Genomic DNA, 17,352 nt, shown 5'->3' on the forward strand with positions numbered 1-17,352 from the left:
GGGGAACTGGCACCTTAAAACCAGTCGCTCCGGGCAGACGAGGCTCGTCAGCCGCGGTTGGCAGCTCATCTGGGAGAAGGAAAACTCTTGATCTCAAACCTCCGCTGTACCCACTCACAGGGAAGGCTTCGAGAGTAAACCCTGAGGGAAAAATCAGGAGCTGGAGTCCCTACGTTGACTGGCAACTTATGCGACACCACTGGTACCCAACTGTGTCGGTCTCTGCCGTTCCTCTGGGTTCATCAGCTGGTGGGAGAGGGGGAGCCTGCTACATGGGGCAACAGCTCGCTCTCCGTACGGTACTGCCCAGGCTCGAGTATCACCGAGCCAGCCACCAACATACGGAGGGCTCTACTGTCCTGGCTGTGCGCGGCTGTCCACAGCTGTGCAGAGCGCCAAACAACTTCTCCAAAACAAAAAAATCACCCGCGATGGGAGCTTTCCTCGGGGGGGGGGGGGGGAGGTTTCACTGAGACCTCTGTTCTGCAAAGCTGCAGGGGGTTGAGTAAAACACGAATTGAGTGTAATGTGGAATGGCTGCGCTCCTGAGTGTGCGGTCGGTTGTTCTCGCAAGCGGCGTTAACCAAGGTCGACGCTCCGTATCTCTGCCCTGTAAATAAGGGCAAACTCGTGGCAGAGCGATAAACTTAAAGCTAATTCTTCCTTCAAAATATGCATCTACTAATTGTTTACTCAAAACCCAAGACTTGCAAATATCGCTGTTTCAAGGGCGAGTAGATGCCGGCTGGTGATGCGTGCCTTTCCGTGCAGGAAGCGAGCGACGAAACAGCCCGTGGGCAGGAAGTAGAACATAGAACAGTACAGTACAGCACAGTACAGGCCCTTCGGCCCACATTGTTGTGTCGACCCTCAAACCCTGCCTCCCAAATAACCTCCCACCTTAAATTCCTCCATATACCTGTCTAGTAGTCTCTTAAACTTCACCAGTGTATCTGCCTCCACCACTGACTCAGGCAGTGCATTCCACGCACCAACCACTCTCTGAGTAAAAAACCTTCCTCTAATATCCCCCTTGAACTCCCCACCCCTTACCTTAAAGCCATGTCCTCTTGTATTGAGCAGTGGTGCCCTGGGGAAGGGGCACTGGCTATCCACTCTATCTATTCCTCTTATTATCTTGTACACCTCTATCATGTCTCCTCTCATCCTCCTCCTCTCCAAAGAGTAAAGCCCTAGCTCCCTTAATCTCTGATCATAATGCATACTCTCTAAACCAGGCAGCATCCTGGTAAATCTCCTCTGTACCCTCTCCAATGCTTCCACATCCTTCCTATAGTGAGGTGACCAGAACTGGACACAATACTCCAAGTGTGGCCTAACCAGAGTTTTATAGAGCTGCATCATTACATCGCGACTCTTAAACTCTATCCCTCGACTTGTGAAAGCTAACACCCCATAAGCTTTCTTAACTACCCTATCCACCTGTGAGGCAACTTTTGTGGACATGTACCCCCAGATCCCTCTGCTCCTCCACGCTACCAAGTTCAAAGTAGATTATTTTTTCCCGAAGTACCTGTATGAAACTTCAAGAACTTGCATGGTTGTTGCTGGGTCTGGAGGACCTGGGTTTTAAGGAAAGATTGAATAGGTTAGGACTGTATTCCTTGGATGAAGGTCTCCAAAATCATGAAGGGCATAGATAGGGTAAATGCAAGCAGGATTACTTCCCCCCCCCCACCCCCCCCAACTCAGGTTGGGTGGGACCACAACTGGAGGTGATGGGTTAAGGGTGAAAGGTGAGAAGTTTAAGGGGAACGTGAGGGGAAACTCCTTCACTCAGACGGGTGGTGAGAGTGTGGGTGAGCTCGATGTCAATGCTTAAGAGGAGTTTGGATAGGTACCTGGATGGGAGGGCTGTGGTCCCGGTGCAGGTCGATAGGAGTAGGCTGTTTAGATGGTTTGGCATGGACTAGATGGGCTGAAGGGCCGTTATCTGTGCTGTACTTTTCTAAGGCACCATATACAATCCTGAGATTCATTTACTTGAATTACTTGACTTTATTTCTTATATCCTTCACGTCGTCATCGTGGCTATCCCTTGAGGTCGAGGATGATGGTCTCCGTTCCGTACGGAGCGAAGACGCCTGTGCGTGTATTTGTTAAACGTGTACTTGATGCTGCACTCCAAGAAGCACACGATACTTCACAAATCAACCAACTGATTCCAATGGCATGGAAACCACGACGATTGGAGCTGATGGATTTGTTGCAGCCTTCATCCGCCTTCACAGCCATTGAGTTCAGAGTGACTTTGTCCGCCTGTTCCACCATTGGGGTCTTGGTTGGTCACGTATCCTTCACATACGTGAGGAGTAAAAATCTTTACGTCTCCCTCTAAATGTGCAACATGCAATCATAGTAATTTATAATAAATAGAACAGTCGATGTAATATAGAGTACACTCAAATCAGCACGAGTTCATCAGTCCTATGGCCTGGTGGAAGGAGCTGTCCCGGAGCCTGTTGGTCCTGGGTTTTATGCTGCGGTACCGTTTCCCGGATGGTAGCAGCTGGAACAGTTTGTGGTTGGGGTGACTCGGGTCCCCGATGATCCTTCGGGCCCTTTCTACACACCTGTCTCTGTAAATGTCCTGAATAGTGGGAAGTTCACATCTACAGATGCGCTGGGCTGCCCGCACCACTCTCTGCAGAGTCCTGCGATTTACAGTGTAATCACAGCGTCCGCACCTAGGTTGAAGCTGTGTTCTGTCCACGCTCTTGTACGGGTCGGAGCGCTGGCGCACGGCAGAGGGCGGCCTCGCCGAGCCGTCGTCCTTCCACAACACGAGCCTCCGTACTTTCTGGCGGACAGAAATCTGCAGCCCATGCCCGACTCCTTCAGGGCCGCCGAGGGGATGTGGCCGCCGTCGTGAAGAGGAAACGTTGGAGATGGATCGGGCAGGTGATGGAAAGAGAGGCCAATTCCCGTCGTTGGACACCGCCCCCCCCCCCCCGCCTCCCGGAAGGGCGGAGGAAACAAACATGGGAGACCGAAGGCAACTTGGCCCCTGATCCACAGCTGGGGCACTGAGACGGAGAGCTGCGTTTGCTGCCAAACACCAACGCTGTAACGGGTAGAAAGTAAGTACTTCCAATGTAAGTAGCATTTTTTTAAAAAGCTGCTCGTGGCCATAAGGAGCAGGAGCAGATTTCGGCCACCTGGACGCATCAAGTCGGAGTCACCGAAAATGACAGCATCGAAACAGGCCCTTCAGCCCATCAAGTTCATGCTGAACCACCTAAACCGCCTACTCCCATCGACCCACACCGGGCCCACAGCCCTCCATTTCCCTACTATCCATCTACCTGTCCAAACTTCTCGTAAACATTGAAACGGGGCTGGCATTGTGCTGGCAGTTCAATCCGCACTCTCACCACCCTCTGAGTGAAGAAGTTTCCCCTTTCACCTTTCACCCTTAACCTATGACTTCTGCTTGTAGTTTTACCCAACCTCAGTGGAAAAAGCCTGTTCGCATTGACCCTGTCTATACCCCTCATGATTTTGCATCCCTCTATCAAATCTCCCCTCGAGCTTCTACTTAGATAGATAGATAGATAGATATACTTTATTGATCCCGAGGGAAATTGGGTTTCGTTACAGCCGCACCAACCAAGAATAGAGCATAAATACAGCAATACAAAAACCACAAACAATCAAACAACAAAATGCAAACTATGCCAGATGGAAATAAGTCCAGGACCAGCCTATTGGCTCAGGGTGTCTGACCCTCCACGGGAGGAGCTGCAAAGTTCGATGTTCACAGGCAGGAACAACCTCCCGTGACGCCCAGTGTTGTATCTTGGTGGAATATGGCCAGAGTCCAACAGCAAAAAGTTCAATATCGGGTCTACAAACACGTTCCTCGATTGTAATATGACCCGGATTGCACCATCCGTTGTTAGCCAGAACAGTAAGCACCCAACTCCTTTACGCTTACTGCTCTCAGTGCACTTCCGGTCAGCCCGAACGGTCTGGAAGCCGTCCATGGAGAAGTTTTGATCGGGTATGTCCTCGTGCAGCCCTGTTCCAGTGAAACACATCACACTGCACTCCCGAAACATTCTCTGACTCCTGGCTAGTGTAGTGAACTCCTCTTCTCCATCAGTCTCTGTTGTCTTGACCCAGTCCTCTTTCCTCGACTTTGTGATCCCCCCCTGCATCCTCTGTGTGTTTCCTTCCAGATTTCAGCAGGGGTGTCGGCTGCTCTGCTCGCTAAACCGGCCGGCATTAGCGCAAGCAGCTGGTCCCTGGAATGAACAATGTGACCATGCTTCTGTCCCGCGTGTCGGGATGTAACTATTCTAGGAATATTCAGTCTTTCCCGGTAACTCAGGTCCCCCAGGCCTGGGAACATCCCTGTAAATTTCCTCTGCACTCTTTCAACCTTATTTACGTCTTCCCTGCAGGTAGGCGACCAAAACAGAACAGTACTCCAAATTAGCCCTCACCAACGTCTTGTACAACTTCAACATAACATCCCATCTCCTGTACTCAGTGCTTTGATTTATGAAGGTCAATGTCCCAAAAGCTTTCTTTACAATGCTATCTACCTGTCACACCACTTTTAATGAATTATGGGCCTGTATTCCCAGGTCCCTTTGTTCTATGGCACTCCCCAGTGCCCTGCCCTTCACTGTGTGAGACCTACCCTGGTTGGTCCCACTGAAGTGTAACAACTCGCATTGTCTGCCTTAAATTCCACCTGTCAGTTTCCAGCCCATTTATCCAGCTGGTCCAGATCCCACTGCAATCTCTGGTAGTCTTCCTCGCTGTCCACTACTCCCTCAGTCTTGGTGTTATCTGCAAATTTGCTGATCCAGGTAACCACACCATCCAGATCGTTGTTATTGGTGACAAACGACAACGGACCCAGCACTGATCCCTGCGACACCCCACTCATCACGGGCCTCCAGTCAGAGAGGCAACCCTCTACGACCGTTCTCTGGCTTCTTCCATAAAGCTGATGTCTAATCCAATTTACTTCCTCATCTTGAATGAACCTTTTTGACCAACCTCCTATGTGGGACCTGGTCAAATGCCCTGCTGAGGTGCATGTAGACAACATCCACTGCCTTGCCTTCATCAACTTCCCTGGTAGCTTCCTCGAAAAACAACGGAACAACATCAGCTATCCTCCAATCCTCTCCTGGCACTAAGGAAGATTTAAATCTCTCTTCTGGGGACCCTGCAATTTCTGCACTTGCCTCCCACGGGGTGCAAGGGAACACCCTGTCGGGCCCTGGGGATTTCCCCACCCTGAGCTGCATCAAGACAGCAAACACCTCCTCCTCTCCTCTGTAATCTGTACAGGGTCTGTTGCCTTCTTGTTGCTTTGCCTCACTTCTGTAGACTTTGTGTCCATCTTCTGAGCGAAAACAGGTCCAGAAACACCATTTAGGGTCTCCGCATCTCTTTTGGCTCCTTGCATATACCAGCGGAGTTCCAATTTTGTCCCTTGCTATCCTTTTGCTCATAAAATATCTGTAGAATCCCTTCAGCTTGTCCGCTACGGCAACCTCATGCCTTCTCTTGCTTTCTCGTCTCTACCAAAGTGCTTTTGCAGTGATAGGGTTCATAGATAGAGGGGGTGAGGAGGGGGGCGGATGCTAACTAAATGGTTGATCAGATTAACTGCCTGGGGGAAAGAGACTTTTAAGATGGTGTAAAGTTTTTGTTTCAATATTCCGACAGCGCTTTCCAGAAGGGAGCTTTTGGGGGAGGAAAAGGGAGTTTTCTGGACGGGTCGTGTCCGCGATGATTTCCTCCACCGTTTCTTTGTCCACGGACACGTACAAGTCCTGCGGTGATGGTAGACGGCAGCCACTGACCTGACGGCAAAATGTAATTTTTATATATCGTGGGAGGCCGCTGAACCAAACCAGAATGATATGAGAGTCAGGTTTAATATCATGAGTGAAAGTTGTTATTTTGCGGCTTTAAAAAAAGACCTTAAATTCGTTCGTTTGTTATGAAGTTTGTTATGACACCGTGTCGTATGACATGGGCGATCTTGGTCTTTCCATGACTGTTCTTGGCAAATTTTATCTACACAAGTGGTTTGCCATCGCATTCTTCTGGGCAGTGACTTTACAGGATGGGTGACCTCCCCCAACCGTTATCAATACCCTTCAGAGATTGTCTAGCCTGGCGTCAGTGGTCACATCACCAGGACTTGTGATCTGCACCGGCTGCTCGTACGACCGTCCACCACCTGCTCCCATGGTTTCACCCGACCCTGATCGGGGGCTGAGCAGGTGCTACACCTTGCCCGAGGGTAATCCGCAGGCTTGCGGAGGGAAAGAGCACCTCACACCTCCTTTGGTAGAGATGTATCTCCAGGCCAGTGAGAGAAAAAAATCAGACCAGCAAGCTTAATGTCACTCACCCCAGCACTGAATTGTTCCCACATCCTATGGATTCACTTTCAAACACTCTCCATCTCATGATCTCGATATTTATTACTTACTTATTTATTATTATTTTGTTTGCTTTTTATTGTCCCTGTTTCTTTGTACTTACTGAGAATGCCTGCAAGACTATGACTCTCAGGGTTGTATATGGTGACGTAGATATACTTTGACAATAAATAAACTTTGAGGTGAGTGATGGTGTCCATCTCGGTTCAGGAAACTGAGGGTTAAGGGGGTAATAACTGTTCCTGAACCTGGTGGTGTGGGTCCTGAGGCTCCTGTACCTTCTTCCTGATTGTTGAGGGGGTAATAACTGTTCCTGAACCTGGTGGTGTGGGTCCTGAGGCTCCTGTACCTCATTCCTGATGGTTGAGGGGTAATAACTGTTCCTGAAGCTGGTGGTGTGGGTCCTGAGGCTCCTGTACCTCATTCCTGATGGTTGAGGGGGTAATAACTGTTCCTGAACCTGGTGGTGTGGGTCCTGAGGCTCCTGTACCCCCTTCCTGATGGTTGAGGGGTAATAACTGTTCCTGAACCTGGTGGTGTGGGTCCTGAGGCTCCTGTACCTCCTTCCTGATGGTTGAGGGGGTAATAACTGTTCCTGAACCTGGTGGTGTGGGTCCTGAGGCTCCTGTACCTCCTTCCTGATGGTTGAGGGGGTAATAACTGTTCCTGAACCTGGTGGTGTGGGTCCTGAGGCTCCTGTACCTCCTTCCTGATGGTTGAGGGGTGATAACTGTTCCTGAACCTGGTGGTGTGGGTCCTGAGGTTCCTGTACCTCCTTCCTGATGGTTGAGGGGTAATAACTGTTCCTGAACCTGGTGGTGTGGGTTCTGAGGTTCCTGTACCTCCTTCTTGATGGTTGAGGGGGTAATAACTGATCCTGAACCTGGTGGTGTGGGTCCTGAGGCTCCTGTACCTCCTTCCTGATGGTTGAGGGGTGATAACTGTTCCTGAACCTGGTGGTGTGGGTCCTGAGGCTCCTGTACCTCCTTCCTGATGGTTGAGGGGGTAATAACTGTTCCTGAACCTGGTGGTGGGGGTCCTGAGGTTCCTGTACCCGATAGTAGCAGTGAGAAGGGAGCAAGCCCTGGATGGTGGGTGGGTTGTTGACTTTCCTGTCACAGCGCTCTTTGTCGATGTGCTCAACGGTGGGGAGGGCTTTGCCTGTGATGGACCAGACTTATAATCCGAGGGAAAACTCCCCTTGCGAAGGGGAATAATAAGATTCTTTCGATACTTCAGTTGAGGGGCAGGTCTGTCCGTGATTAAGGTGGCACTGCTGTGTCGCGGTCAGCGCAACGCTTCACAGCGCCATCGATCCGGGTTCAATTCCTGCCGCTGGTCTGTAAGGAGTTCGCACGTTCTCCCCCCGTGACCACGTGCAGCTCCGGGTGCTCTGGTTTCCTCCCACAAGTCCGAAGACATACGGGCTAGGAAGTTAATTGGTCACAAAGGTGTAATGTTACCGTGTGTTGGCGCGTGGCCAAGCGGTTAAGACGTCGGTCTAGTGATCTGAAGGTCGCTAGTTCGAGCCTCGGCTGAGGCAGCATGTTGTGTCCCTGAGCAAGACACTTAACCACACATTGCTCTGCGATGACACTGGTGCCAAGCTGTATGGGTCCTAATGCCCTTCCCTTGGACAACATCGGTGTCGTGGAGAGGGAAGACTTGCAGCATGGGCTTCCATATGACCTTGCCCAGGCCTGTGCGCTGGAAACCTTCCAAGGTCTCACGAGACTAAACGGATGCCTATACCGAGCTTGATCACTGAATAAATACAACTGAAATAAAGTTAAAAAATAAAGTCTGAAGACGCTGGGAATCCAGAACAACACACACACACACAAAATGCTGGCGGAACTCAGCTGGTCGGGCAGCGGCTTCGGAAAAGAGTCGACACATAGGTCCAAGACCCTTCTTCAGGAGTGGAAAGGAAGGGGGAAGATGCCAGCATAGGAAGGTGGAGGGAGGAGGGAGGAGGGAGGGAAGGGAAGGAGGATGGCTGGAAGGTGACGGCTGAAGCCAGGTGTGTAGGGAAGGTCCTCGGTCTGTTGACAGAGAAAATGGTGAGGATCAGACATGACTTGGTGCCCAACATTTTGTCACCAGGCACCTGCTGATCGTGAGGATTCCCTTTGAGGGGGGACCGAGCGGCGGTGAGCCGCTGTTGGAAGTGGGATCAGGGACGGGAACGGGAAGAGCTGATCCTGAACAGTTTGTTCACAAAAACTGGGGGAGGTAGGTTCGGCAGTCGGTGGAAATCCAGAGCAACGCGCACAAAATTCGGGAGGAACTGAGCAGGTCTCACTGCATAAGACCATCTGACGTAGGAGCAGAATTAGGCCACTCAGCCCATCTAGCCTGCTCTGCCATTCCATCATGACTGATTTACTATCCCTTTCAACCCCATTCTCCTGCCTTCTCCCTGTGACCTTTGACACCCTGACTAATCAAGAACCCATCAACTTCAGCTTTAAATACACCCAGTGACTTGGCCTCCACAGCCGCCCGTGGCAATGAATTCCACAGATTCACCACCCTCTGGCCAAACAAACCATCCTCATCTCTGTTGTAAATGGACATATCTCTATTCTGAGGCTCTGCCTTCTGGTCCTAGACTCCCCCACTATAGGAAACATCCTCTCCACATCCACTCTATCTGTGTCCTCTTGTCCTAGACTCCCCCACTATAGGAAACATCCTCTCCACATCCACTCTATCTGTGCCCTCTGGTCCTAGACTCCCCCACAATAGGAAACATCCTCTCCACATCCACTCTATCTGTGTCCTCTGGTCCTAGACTCCCCCACTATAGGAAACATCCTCTCCACATCCACTCTATCTGTGTCCTCTGGTCCTAGACTCCCCCACTATAGGAAACATCCTCTCCACATCCACTCTATCTGTGTCCTCTGGTCCTAGACTCCCCCACTATAGGAAACATCCTCTCCACATCCACTCTATCTGTGTCCTCTGGTCCTAGACTCCCCCACTATAGGAAACATCCTCTCCACATCCACTCTATCTGTGTCCTCTGGTCCTAGACTCCCCCACTATAGGAAACATCCTCTCCACATCCACTCGATCTGTGTCCTCTGGTCCCAGACTCCCCACTATAGGAAACATCCTCTCCACATCCACTCTGTGTCCTCTGGTCCTAGACTCCCCCACTATAGGAAACATCCTCTCCACATCCACTGTATGCAGGCCTTTGATAGGAAAAGTTTCTGTGGAGAGGATGTTTTGGGCGGCTGGTCCTGATGAACCATCTCGGCCCAGAATATCGATCACTTTATTTATGTGGGCAAGTGGCTGTTGTCGGGAGTCACTACCCTCCCGAGGGGGGTATCTCAGTGGGGTAACTGGACGCCAGGTTCTGAAACAGGTGCTGGACATTCATTCTCTCCCCCTCCCTCTCTCTCCCCCCCCCCTCTCTCTCCCCCCCCCTCTCTCTCCCCCCTCTCCCCCCATCCCCCTTCCCTCCCCGTTGCACACAGAAGCTGAAGATTACTGGGAGCTGGAGCACGCGGACAGCCCTCACATTCCCTGCCACGCCTACGACAAGAAATGCATCTCCAAGCACCTGGCCCGAATCCGCGAGAAGACGCACACTAACGGAAAGTCCAAGACCGTCCACAATCACATCCGTGACGAGCCACGGATAAAGGTGAAGTTGGCGCCGGCGCTTTGAAAATCTGTGTCCCAGTGGAGCTTTACTGACTTTGGAAGGAAAATCTGGAGAATGATCCTGGCATGAAAGGGTTAACGCATGAGGTGGGGCTGGCTGTCTCTGGGTCTGTACTCACTGGAGTTTAAAATAATCAGGATTGAAACCTATCGAATGTTGAAAGGTCTAGATGGAGTGGATGTGGAGAGGATGTTTCCTATGGTGGGGGAGTCTAGGACCAGAGGGCACAGATAGAGTGGATGTGGAGAGGATGTTTCCTATAGTGGGGGAGTCTAGGACCAGAGGACACAGATAGAGTGGATGTGGAGAGGATGTTTCCTATGGTGGGGGAGTCTAGGACCAGAGGGCACAGATAGAGTGGATGTGGAGAGGATGTTTCCTATAGTGGGGGAGTCTAGGACCAGAGGACACAGATAGAGTGGATGTGGAGAGGATGTTTCCTATAGTGGGGGAGTCTAGGACCAGAGGGCACAGATAGAGTGGATGTGGAGAGGATGTTTCCTATAGTGGGGGAGTCTAGGACCAGAGGACACAGATAGAGTGGATGTGGAGAGGATGTTTCCTATAGTGGGGGAGTCTAGGACCAGAGGACGCAGATAGAGTGGATGTGGAGAGGATGTTCCCTATAGTGGGTGAGTCTAGGACCAGAGGACACAAATAGAGTGGATGTGGAGAGGATGTTCCCTATAGTGGGGCAGTCTAGGACCAGAGGACACAGATAGAGTGGATGTGGAGAGGATGTTCCCTATAGTGGGTGAGTCTAGGACCAGAGGACACAAATAGAGTGGATGTGGAGAGGATGTTCCCTATAGTGGGGCAGTCTAGGACCAGAGGACACAGATAGAGTGGATGTGGAGAGGATGTTTCCGATGGTGGGGGAGTCTGGGACCAGAGGACACAGATAGAGTGGATGTGGAGAGGATGTTTCCTATAGTGGGGGAGTCTAGGACCAGAGGACACAGATAGAGTGGTGGGTGCATGTTCCCCTGCCAGGGGTGGTGGTAGAGGTAGATACATTAGGGACGTTAAAGAAACTTGGAGAGATACCTGGACGATAGACAACACAGGGCTACGTGGGAGGGAAGGGTTAGATTGATCCTGGAGCAGGATAAATGTTGGCCCATCGTGGTCCAAAGAGCCAGCACAGTGCACTACCATTCGATGCTCTATGTCAGGGGTCCCCAACCTTTTTTGCACCACGGACCGGTTTAATACTGACAATATTCTTGCGGACCGGCCGACCAGGTGGGGCGGGGGGGTGGGGTTTCAAGTAGGGTTAAACTCACCTCAGCATGTCTTTTACAGTTTGGGTTGCCAACTTTCTCACTCTCAAATAAAGGACAAAAGTAGCACTCAATCCCGGGACACTTTACCCCAGGAAAGACTGCCATGACCATGATGCCTTGTGCAGGCACCTCTGTCCCACAAATCGATTTTGCCTTCGTCTTCCCGACTATACATACATTCTTTCTACTTTATCTAAACTGTGTATTTATCGTATCATTCCTGCTTTTACTATATGTTAGTGTTATTTATTTTCGGTTTTATGTGTTATTTGGTATGATTTGTTAGATTATTTTTTGGGTCTGGGAACACTCAAAAATTTTTCCCATATAAATTAATGGTAATTGCTTCTTCGTTTCACGCCATTTCAGCATGAAAGGTTTCAAAGGAACGCTCTATCTTAGCGGGGGAAATACGGGACAAGGGTGGTCCTGTATGGTGCAAACCAATTTAGCCCGATATACGGGATGTCCCAGCAAATATGTTCGAGTTCAACAGTACGCGACAGGTAATGAGGAAAGGTGCAGCTGACTCATATCGTTTCCTCACGGCCTGGTAGCGCCTGCTTTGCGGCCCGGTGGTTGGGGACCGCTGCTCTGTGTACCAGCAACCCGGGTTGAATTCCCACCTCTGCCCGTAAGGAGTTTGGACGTTCTCCCCGTGACTGCGTGGGTTTCCTCTGAGACCTCCTGTTTCCTCCCACAGTCCAATGATACAGTGCTCCTGGGACAAATCTTTGACACGTGTTAAAAAAATAGTAGACCTCAGGAGAGGGAAACCAGAGGTCCACGAGCCAGTAATCAGAGGTGGAGAGGGTCAGTAACTTTGAATTCCTGGGTGTCACTATCTCAGAGGACCTGTCCTGAACCCATCATATAAATATAATTGCAAAGAGCGCACGACAGTGCCTCTGTTTCCTCAGGAGTCTGCGGAGGTTCAGCATGTCATCAAAAACCTTGGTAAACCTCTACAGATGTGTGATGGAACGTGTGCTGACTGGCTGTATTATGGCCTGGTCTGGGAATACCAATGCCTTTGAGCAGAAAATCCTACCAAAGGTTGTGAATTCAGCCCATATGACACAGGAGCAGAATTAGGCCATTCAGCCCATCGAGTCTGCTCTGACATTCCATCATGGCTGACCCCGGATCCCACTCAACTCCATACACCTGCTTTCTCGCCGTATCCTTTGACGCCCTGCCCGATTAGGAACTGATTAACTTCCACCTTAAATATACTCATGGACTTGGCCTCCACCGCAGTCTGTGGCAGAGCGTTCCACAGATTCACTACTCTTGGGCTTAAAAAAAATTTCTCCTCATCTCTACTCCAAAGGGTCACCCTCAATTTTGAGGTTCTGGATACCCCCACCATAGGAAACATTCTCTCCACATCCACCCTATCCAGTCCTTTCAACATTCAGTAGGTTTCAATGAGATCCCCCTGCATTCTTCTAAATTCCAATCAGTACAGGCCCAAAGCTCCCAAACGCTCCTCATATGTTAACCCCTTCATCCCTGGAATCATCCTCGTGAACCTCCTCTGGACTCTGCCCAATGACTATACATACTTTGAGATATGGGGCCCAAAACTGTTGCCAAGTGCAGCCTGACCAGTGTCTCATAGCTCAGCAGCACTGAGCGTCGTAGGAAGTCATTCCTGCCTGTGGCCATCAAACTTTACAACTCCTCCCTTGGAGGGTCAGACACCCTGAGCCAACGGGCTGGTCTGGACTTATTTTCCTGGCATAATTTACATATTATTATTTAATTATTTACGGTTTTATATTGCTATATTTATACTCTATTCTTGGTTGGGGCAATTGTAACGAAAATCAATTTCCCTCGGGATCAGTAAAGTATGACTATGACTACTAAAAAGCCTCAGCATTATCTCCTTGCTGTGATATTCTGTTCCCCTTCAAATAAATGCCAACGTTGCATGTGCCTTCTTTACCACAGACTCAACCTGTAAATTAACCTTCTGGGAGTCTTGCACGAGAACTCCCACATCCCTTTGCACCTCTGATGTTTGAACCTTCTCCCTATTTAGATAATAGCCCACACTAACGTCCCTTTTTCCAAAATGCATTATTACGCATTTCCCACACTGTATTCCATCTGACACTGTTCTGCCCATTCTTCCAATCCAAGTTCTGCTACAATCGCATTGCTTCCTCAGCACTACCTACCCCTCCACCGATCTTCATATCATCCACAAACTTTGCCACAAAGCCATCAGTTCCACTGTCTAAATCACTGACAAACAGTGTGAAAAGTAGTGCTGCCAATACTGACTCCTGAGGAACACCTTTCACTTCCCTTTCATTCATGCTCGCTGCCTGTCAGTCATTCCTCTATCCATGCCAGTATCTTTCCTGTAACACCATAAAATTTTATCTTGTTAAGCAGCCTCATGTGTGGCAAAACCACAGAGAGAACAGGACCCAGAGTCCGTCAAAAAAGCACACACACCACTGCTCGTCCCAGCACTTCGACATGGTGCGGACTCTCTCTCCCTCTACTCTCTCTCTCTCACACTAACGGGGGAGAGAGGGGTATCACTGTCTCCATGGCGAGGAGCCACATATAGCACGTGTACCTGTGAGAGAAGAAAAATATAATGCCACAAAGAAACAGGGGGAAAAGATTATCCTGTAGCCATGCGTGTATGATATATTGTTAGCAGTGTTACTGTCGATAAATAATGTGAACTGGGGATAACATCAGGGGGAAGAAGCTGTTTGACCCTCACACCATCGGTGTGTCACATCAGGGGGTCACTTGTCCGAGTGCTACTGGTACCGTGTAACCCAGTACTACCTGTCGCATGGTCGGGTGGTCGGCGACTAAACCGGCCCCCCCCAGCAGGCTTGCCTGGTGAGGAGGGTGGCTGGACACCCTGCAGGACGAGAAACAAGTCCTGTCAAAGGGCGGATGAACCCTCTCGTAGGGTCAACGGCCATCTAGCAAACACGTGCCCTGAAGCGCGGAAAGGGCATCCCTTGCATCGAAGCTTGGTCTGGCCATTCAAGGCAACAGAACTTCCCCCAGCCGTCTTGGGCCCCACCATGATGCTGGATCCGGGAGGGGATTGTCGAGAGGGTGGGTCTGGACCTGTGCAACCCCCTACTCACCTAAAATCCACTCACGCAGACGCTGTTCCTTTCTGAGGAGTGGGGTATAAACCCCACTAACTGACTGAAAGGAACCGTCATCGTCCCATGGGATGGATAGCCAGAGAGAGAGAGACATCGGGGGAAGATGTTTGACCCTCACACCATTGGTGCCTCGCATCAGCTACATGGGGGAGGCAGCAGTACGTGACTGTGTGTTTGTGGGAATACGTTCGTATTGTCAACCCTCTGGGGGGGGAAAAGCAGATTAAATTATATGTTCCACATTGGATCCCGATTAATTGGGCCATCGGTTAATCGGGCCAGCTCTTACCAAAACTAAACCGAGAAAGTGGCTGGGATTCCATTCGTTTATTTGGTAGGCTCTGCCTCTTAATTGGGACAGGAGGACAGTTGCTGAATAGTTCCTAACTAGCATCAGGTGTGGGCGTCAGACCGTGCTTAGAGTGAAGAGCTTTTTAAATAGCATCAGTTGCACGTGTTTGTGTTCAAAGGACACAGATTTTTGTCAATGATAGTTGAGGATAATTCGGGACTGTTTTGCTCACTGTGGTTTCAAGCATTCAGGCCTGGAGGTGACCGGGAGTGAAAAGGAAACGATTTCTCTACTACAACAAGTTAGGCACTACAAAAAAAAAAACAATTTGAAGGTGTCAGCATCCAATGAAAATGAAGAGTTGGAGGATGTCATCATCGAAAGCATTGTTTGAAGGCAGACCCATCATCTGCACTGGGGTGTCTGCTCTGATTTTGTTCATTTACAGTCAAACAAAAGATGAATTCCTGACTTGGAAGCCATTTATTCAACATTATCATATGATGTAGTTTGACCTTTTCCGAATCCTTTTATTAACTCAGAATATATGAACAGAGGAGCGGAGTTGACGACATTAAATGAATGTATTCAATCTAATATATTGGTTCAGCTTTGTGTTCTTTTGTTTGTTTTTTTGGGACAAGTAATTTAGTTCTTTTTTAGCTTTTTCTTGTTTTTTGGGGTTTTTCTTGTGATATCCTTTTTAAAAAATTTCTTTTTTCTTCATGATTAATTATATCAAGGGTTTGGAAGTCTATTAGACTTGTACTATTTGTAGTCTCTGTTGTATGTGTTTATTACCAATAACGTAATTCCAATCTCTTTGTAGCACTTATTATGTTTATGAACTTGAAAACTAGTAAAAAGATTAAAAAAGAAAGAAAGAAAAGATAAATTCCTCCAATAAACTGTTGGGAACTAACACAGTTTTACAGTACCATTCTAATTCATAGTCATACTTTACTGATCCCGGGGGAAATTGGTTTTCGTTACAGTTGCACCATAAATAGTTAAATAGTAATAAAACCATAAATAGTTAAATAGTGATATGTAAATTATGCCAGGAAATAAGTCAGGACCAGCCTATTGGCTCAGGGTGTCTGACCCTCCAAGGGAGGAGTTGTAAAATTTAATGGCCACAAGCAGGAATGACTTCCTATGACGCTCTGTGTTGCATCTCGGTGGAATGAGTCTCTGGCTGAATGTACTCCTGTGCCCAACCAGTACATTATGTAGTGGACGGGAGGACATTGTCCAAGATGGCATGCAACTTGGACAGCATCCTCTTTTCAGACACCACCGTGAGAGAGTCCAGTTCCATCCCACAACATCACCGGCCTTACGAATGAGTTTGTTGATTCTGTTGGTGTCTGCTACCCTCAGCCTGCTGCCCCAGCACACAACAGTTCAGTATTTAATTTAAGTACATAATTCCTTACTCAGTTAAAAGGTGGTTTGTCTTTTTTGTATGCCTTTTTAACTATTTCTATGAAACTGCAGGGCCATAATGTACTGATGTGTCCCAATAAACTGGAATCCACAGTAGAGCCTGGCATTCTGAGAGATCGTAACTGAGTATAATTTTGGGTTCTGTTTTCCTCGGGGCTCTCTGACCAGGATTCCTGAGGAGACTGAGGTCCTTTAATATTTCCTGAGGAGGCTGAGGTCCTTTAACATCTGCCGGACGATGCTGAGGATGTTCTACGAGTCTGTGGTGGCCAGTGCGATCATGTTTGCTGTTGTGTACTGGGGCAGCAGGCTGAGGGTGGCAGACACCAACAGAATCAACAAACTCATTCGTAAGGCCGGTGATGTTGTGGGGATGGAACTGGACTCTCTGACGGTGGTGTCTGAAAAGAGGATGCTGTCCAAGTTGCATGCCATCTTGGACAATGTCTCCCATCCATTACATAATGTACTGGTTGGGCACAGGAGTACATTCAGCCAGAGACTCATTCCACCGAGATGCAACACAGAGCGTCATAGGAAGTCATTCCTGCCTGTGGCCATCAAACTTTACAACTCCTCCCTTGGAGGGTCAGACATCCTGAGCCAATAGGCTGGTCCTGGACTTATTTCCTGGCATAATTTACATATTACTATTTAACTATTTATGGTTTCATTACTATTTATTATTTGTGGTGCAACTGTAACGGAAACCAATTTCCCCGGGATCAATAAAGTATGACTATAACTAATAAAAAGATTAAAAAAGAAAGAAAGAAAAGATGAATTCCTCCGATAACTGTTGGGAACTAACACAGTTTTAGAGTACTGTAGTAGGATTGGGAGCAGCCTAATTTGTTCGGTATTTAATTTAAGTACATAATTTCTTACTCAGTTAAAAGGTGGTTTGTCTTTTTTTTAATGCCTTTTTAACTATTTCTCTGAAACTGCGGGGCCAAAATGTACTGATGTGTTCCAATTAACTGGAATCCACAGTAGAGCCTGGCATTCTGAGAGACTGTAACTGATTCTGTTTTCCTCGGGGCTC

At 48.9% G+C, this 17,352-nt stretch overlaps 1 protein-coding gene across 1 annotated transcript in view; it reads left to right on the top strand.

Moving 5' to 3' along the window:
* The window catches only part of LOC140191842 (insulin-like growth factor-binding protein 4), a 47,303-nt gene that overhangs the window by 23,335 nt on the left and 6,616 nt on the right, over window positions 1-17,352 (top strand). The window contains 1 exon segment of the mRNA XM_072249629.1: window positions 9,932-10,101. Within this exon segment, the coding sequence (XP_072105730.1) occupies window positions 9,932-10,101 (170 nt within the window).

The sequence above is a fragment of the Mobula birostris genome, chromosome X (genome assembly GCF_030028105.1).
Source record: "Mobula birostris isolate sMobBir1 chromosome X, sMobBir1.hap1, whole genome shotgun sequence".
Lineage (NCBI taxonomy): Eukaryota > Metazoa > Chordata > Chondrichthyes > Myliobatiformes > Myliobatidae > Mobula > Mobula birostris.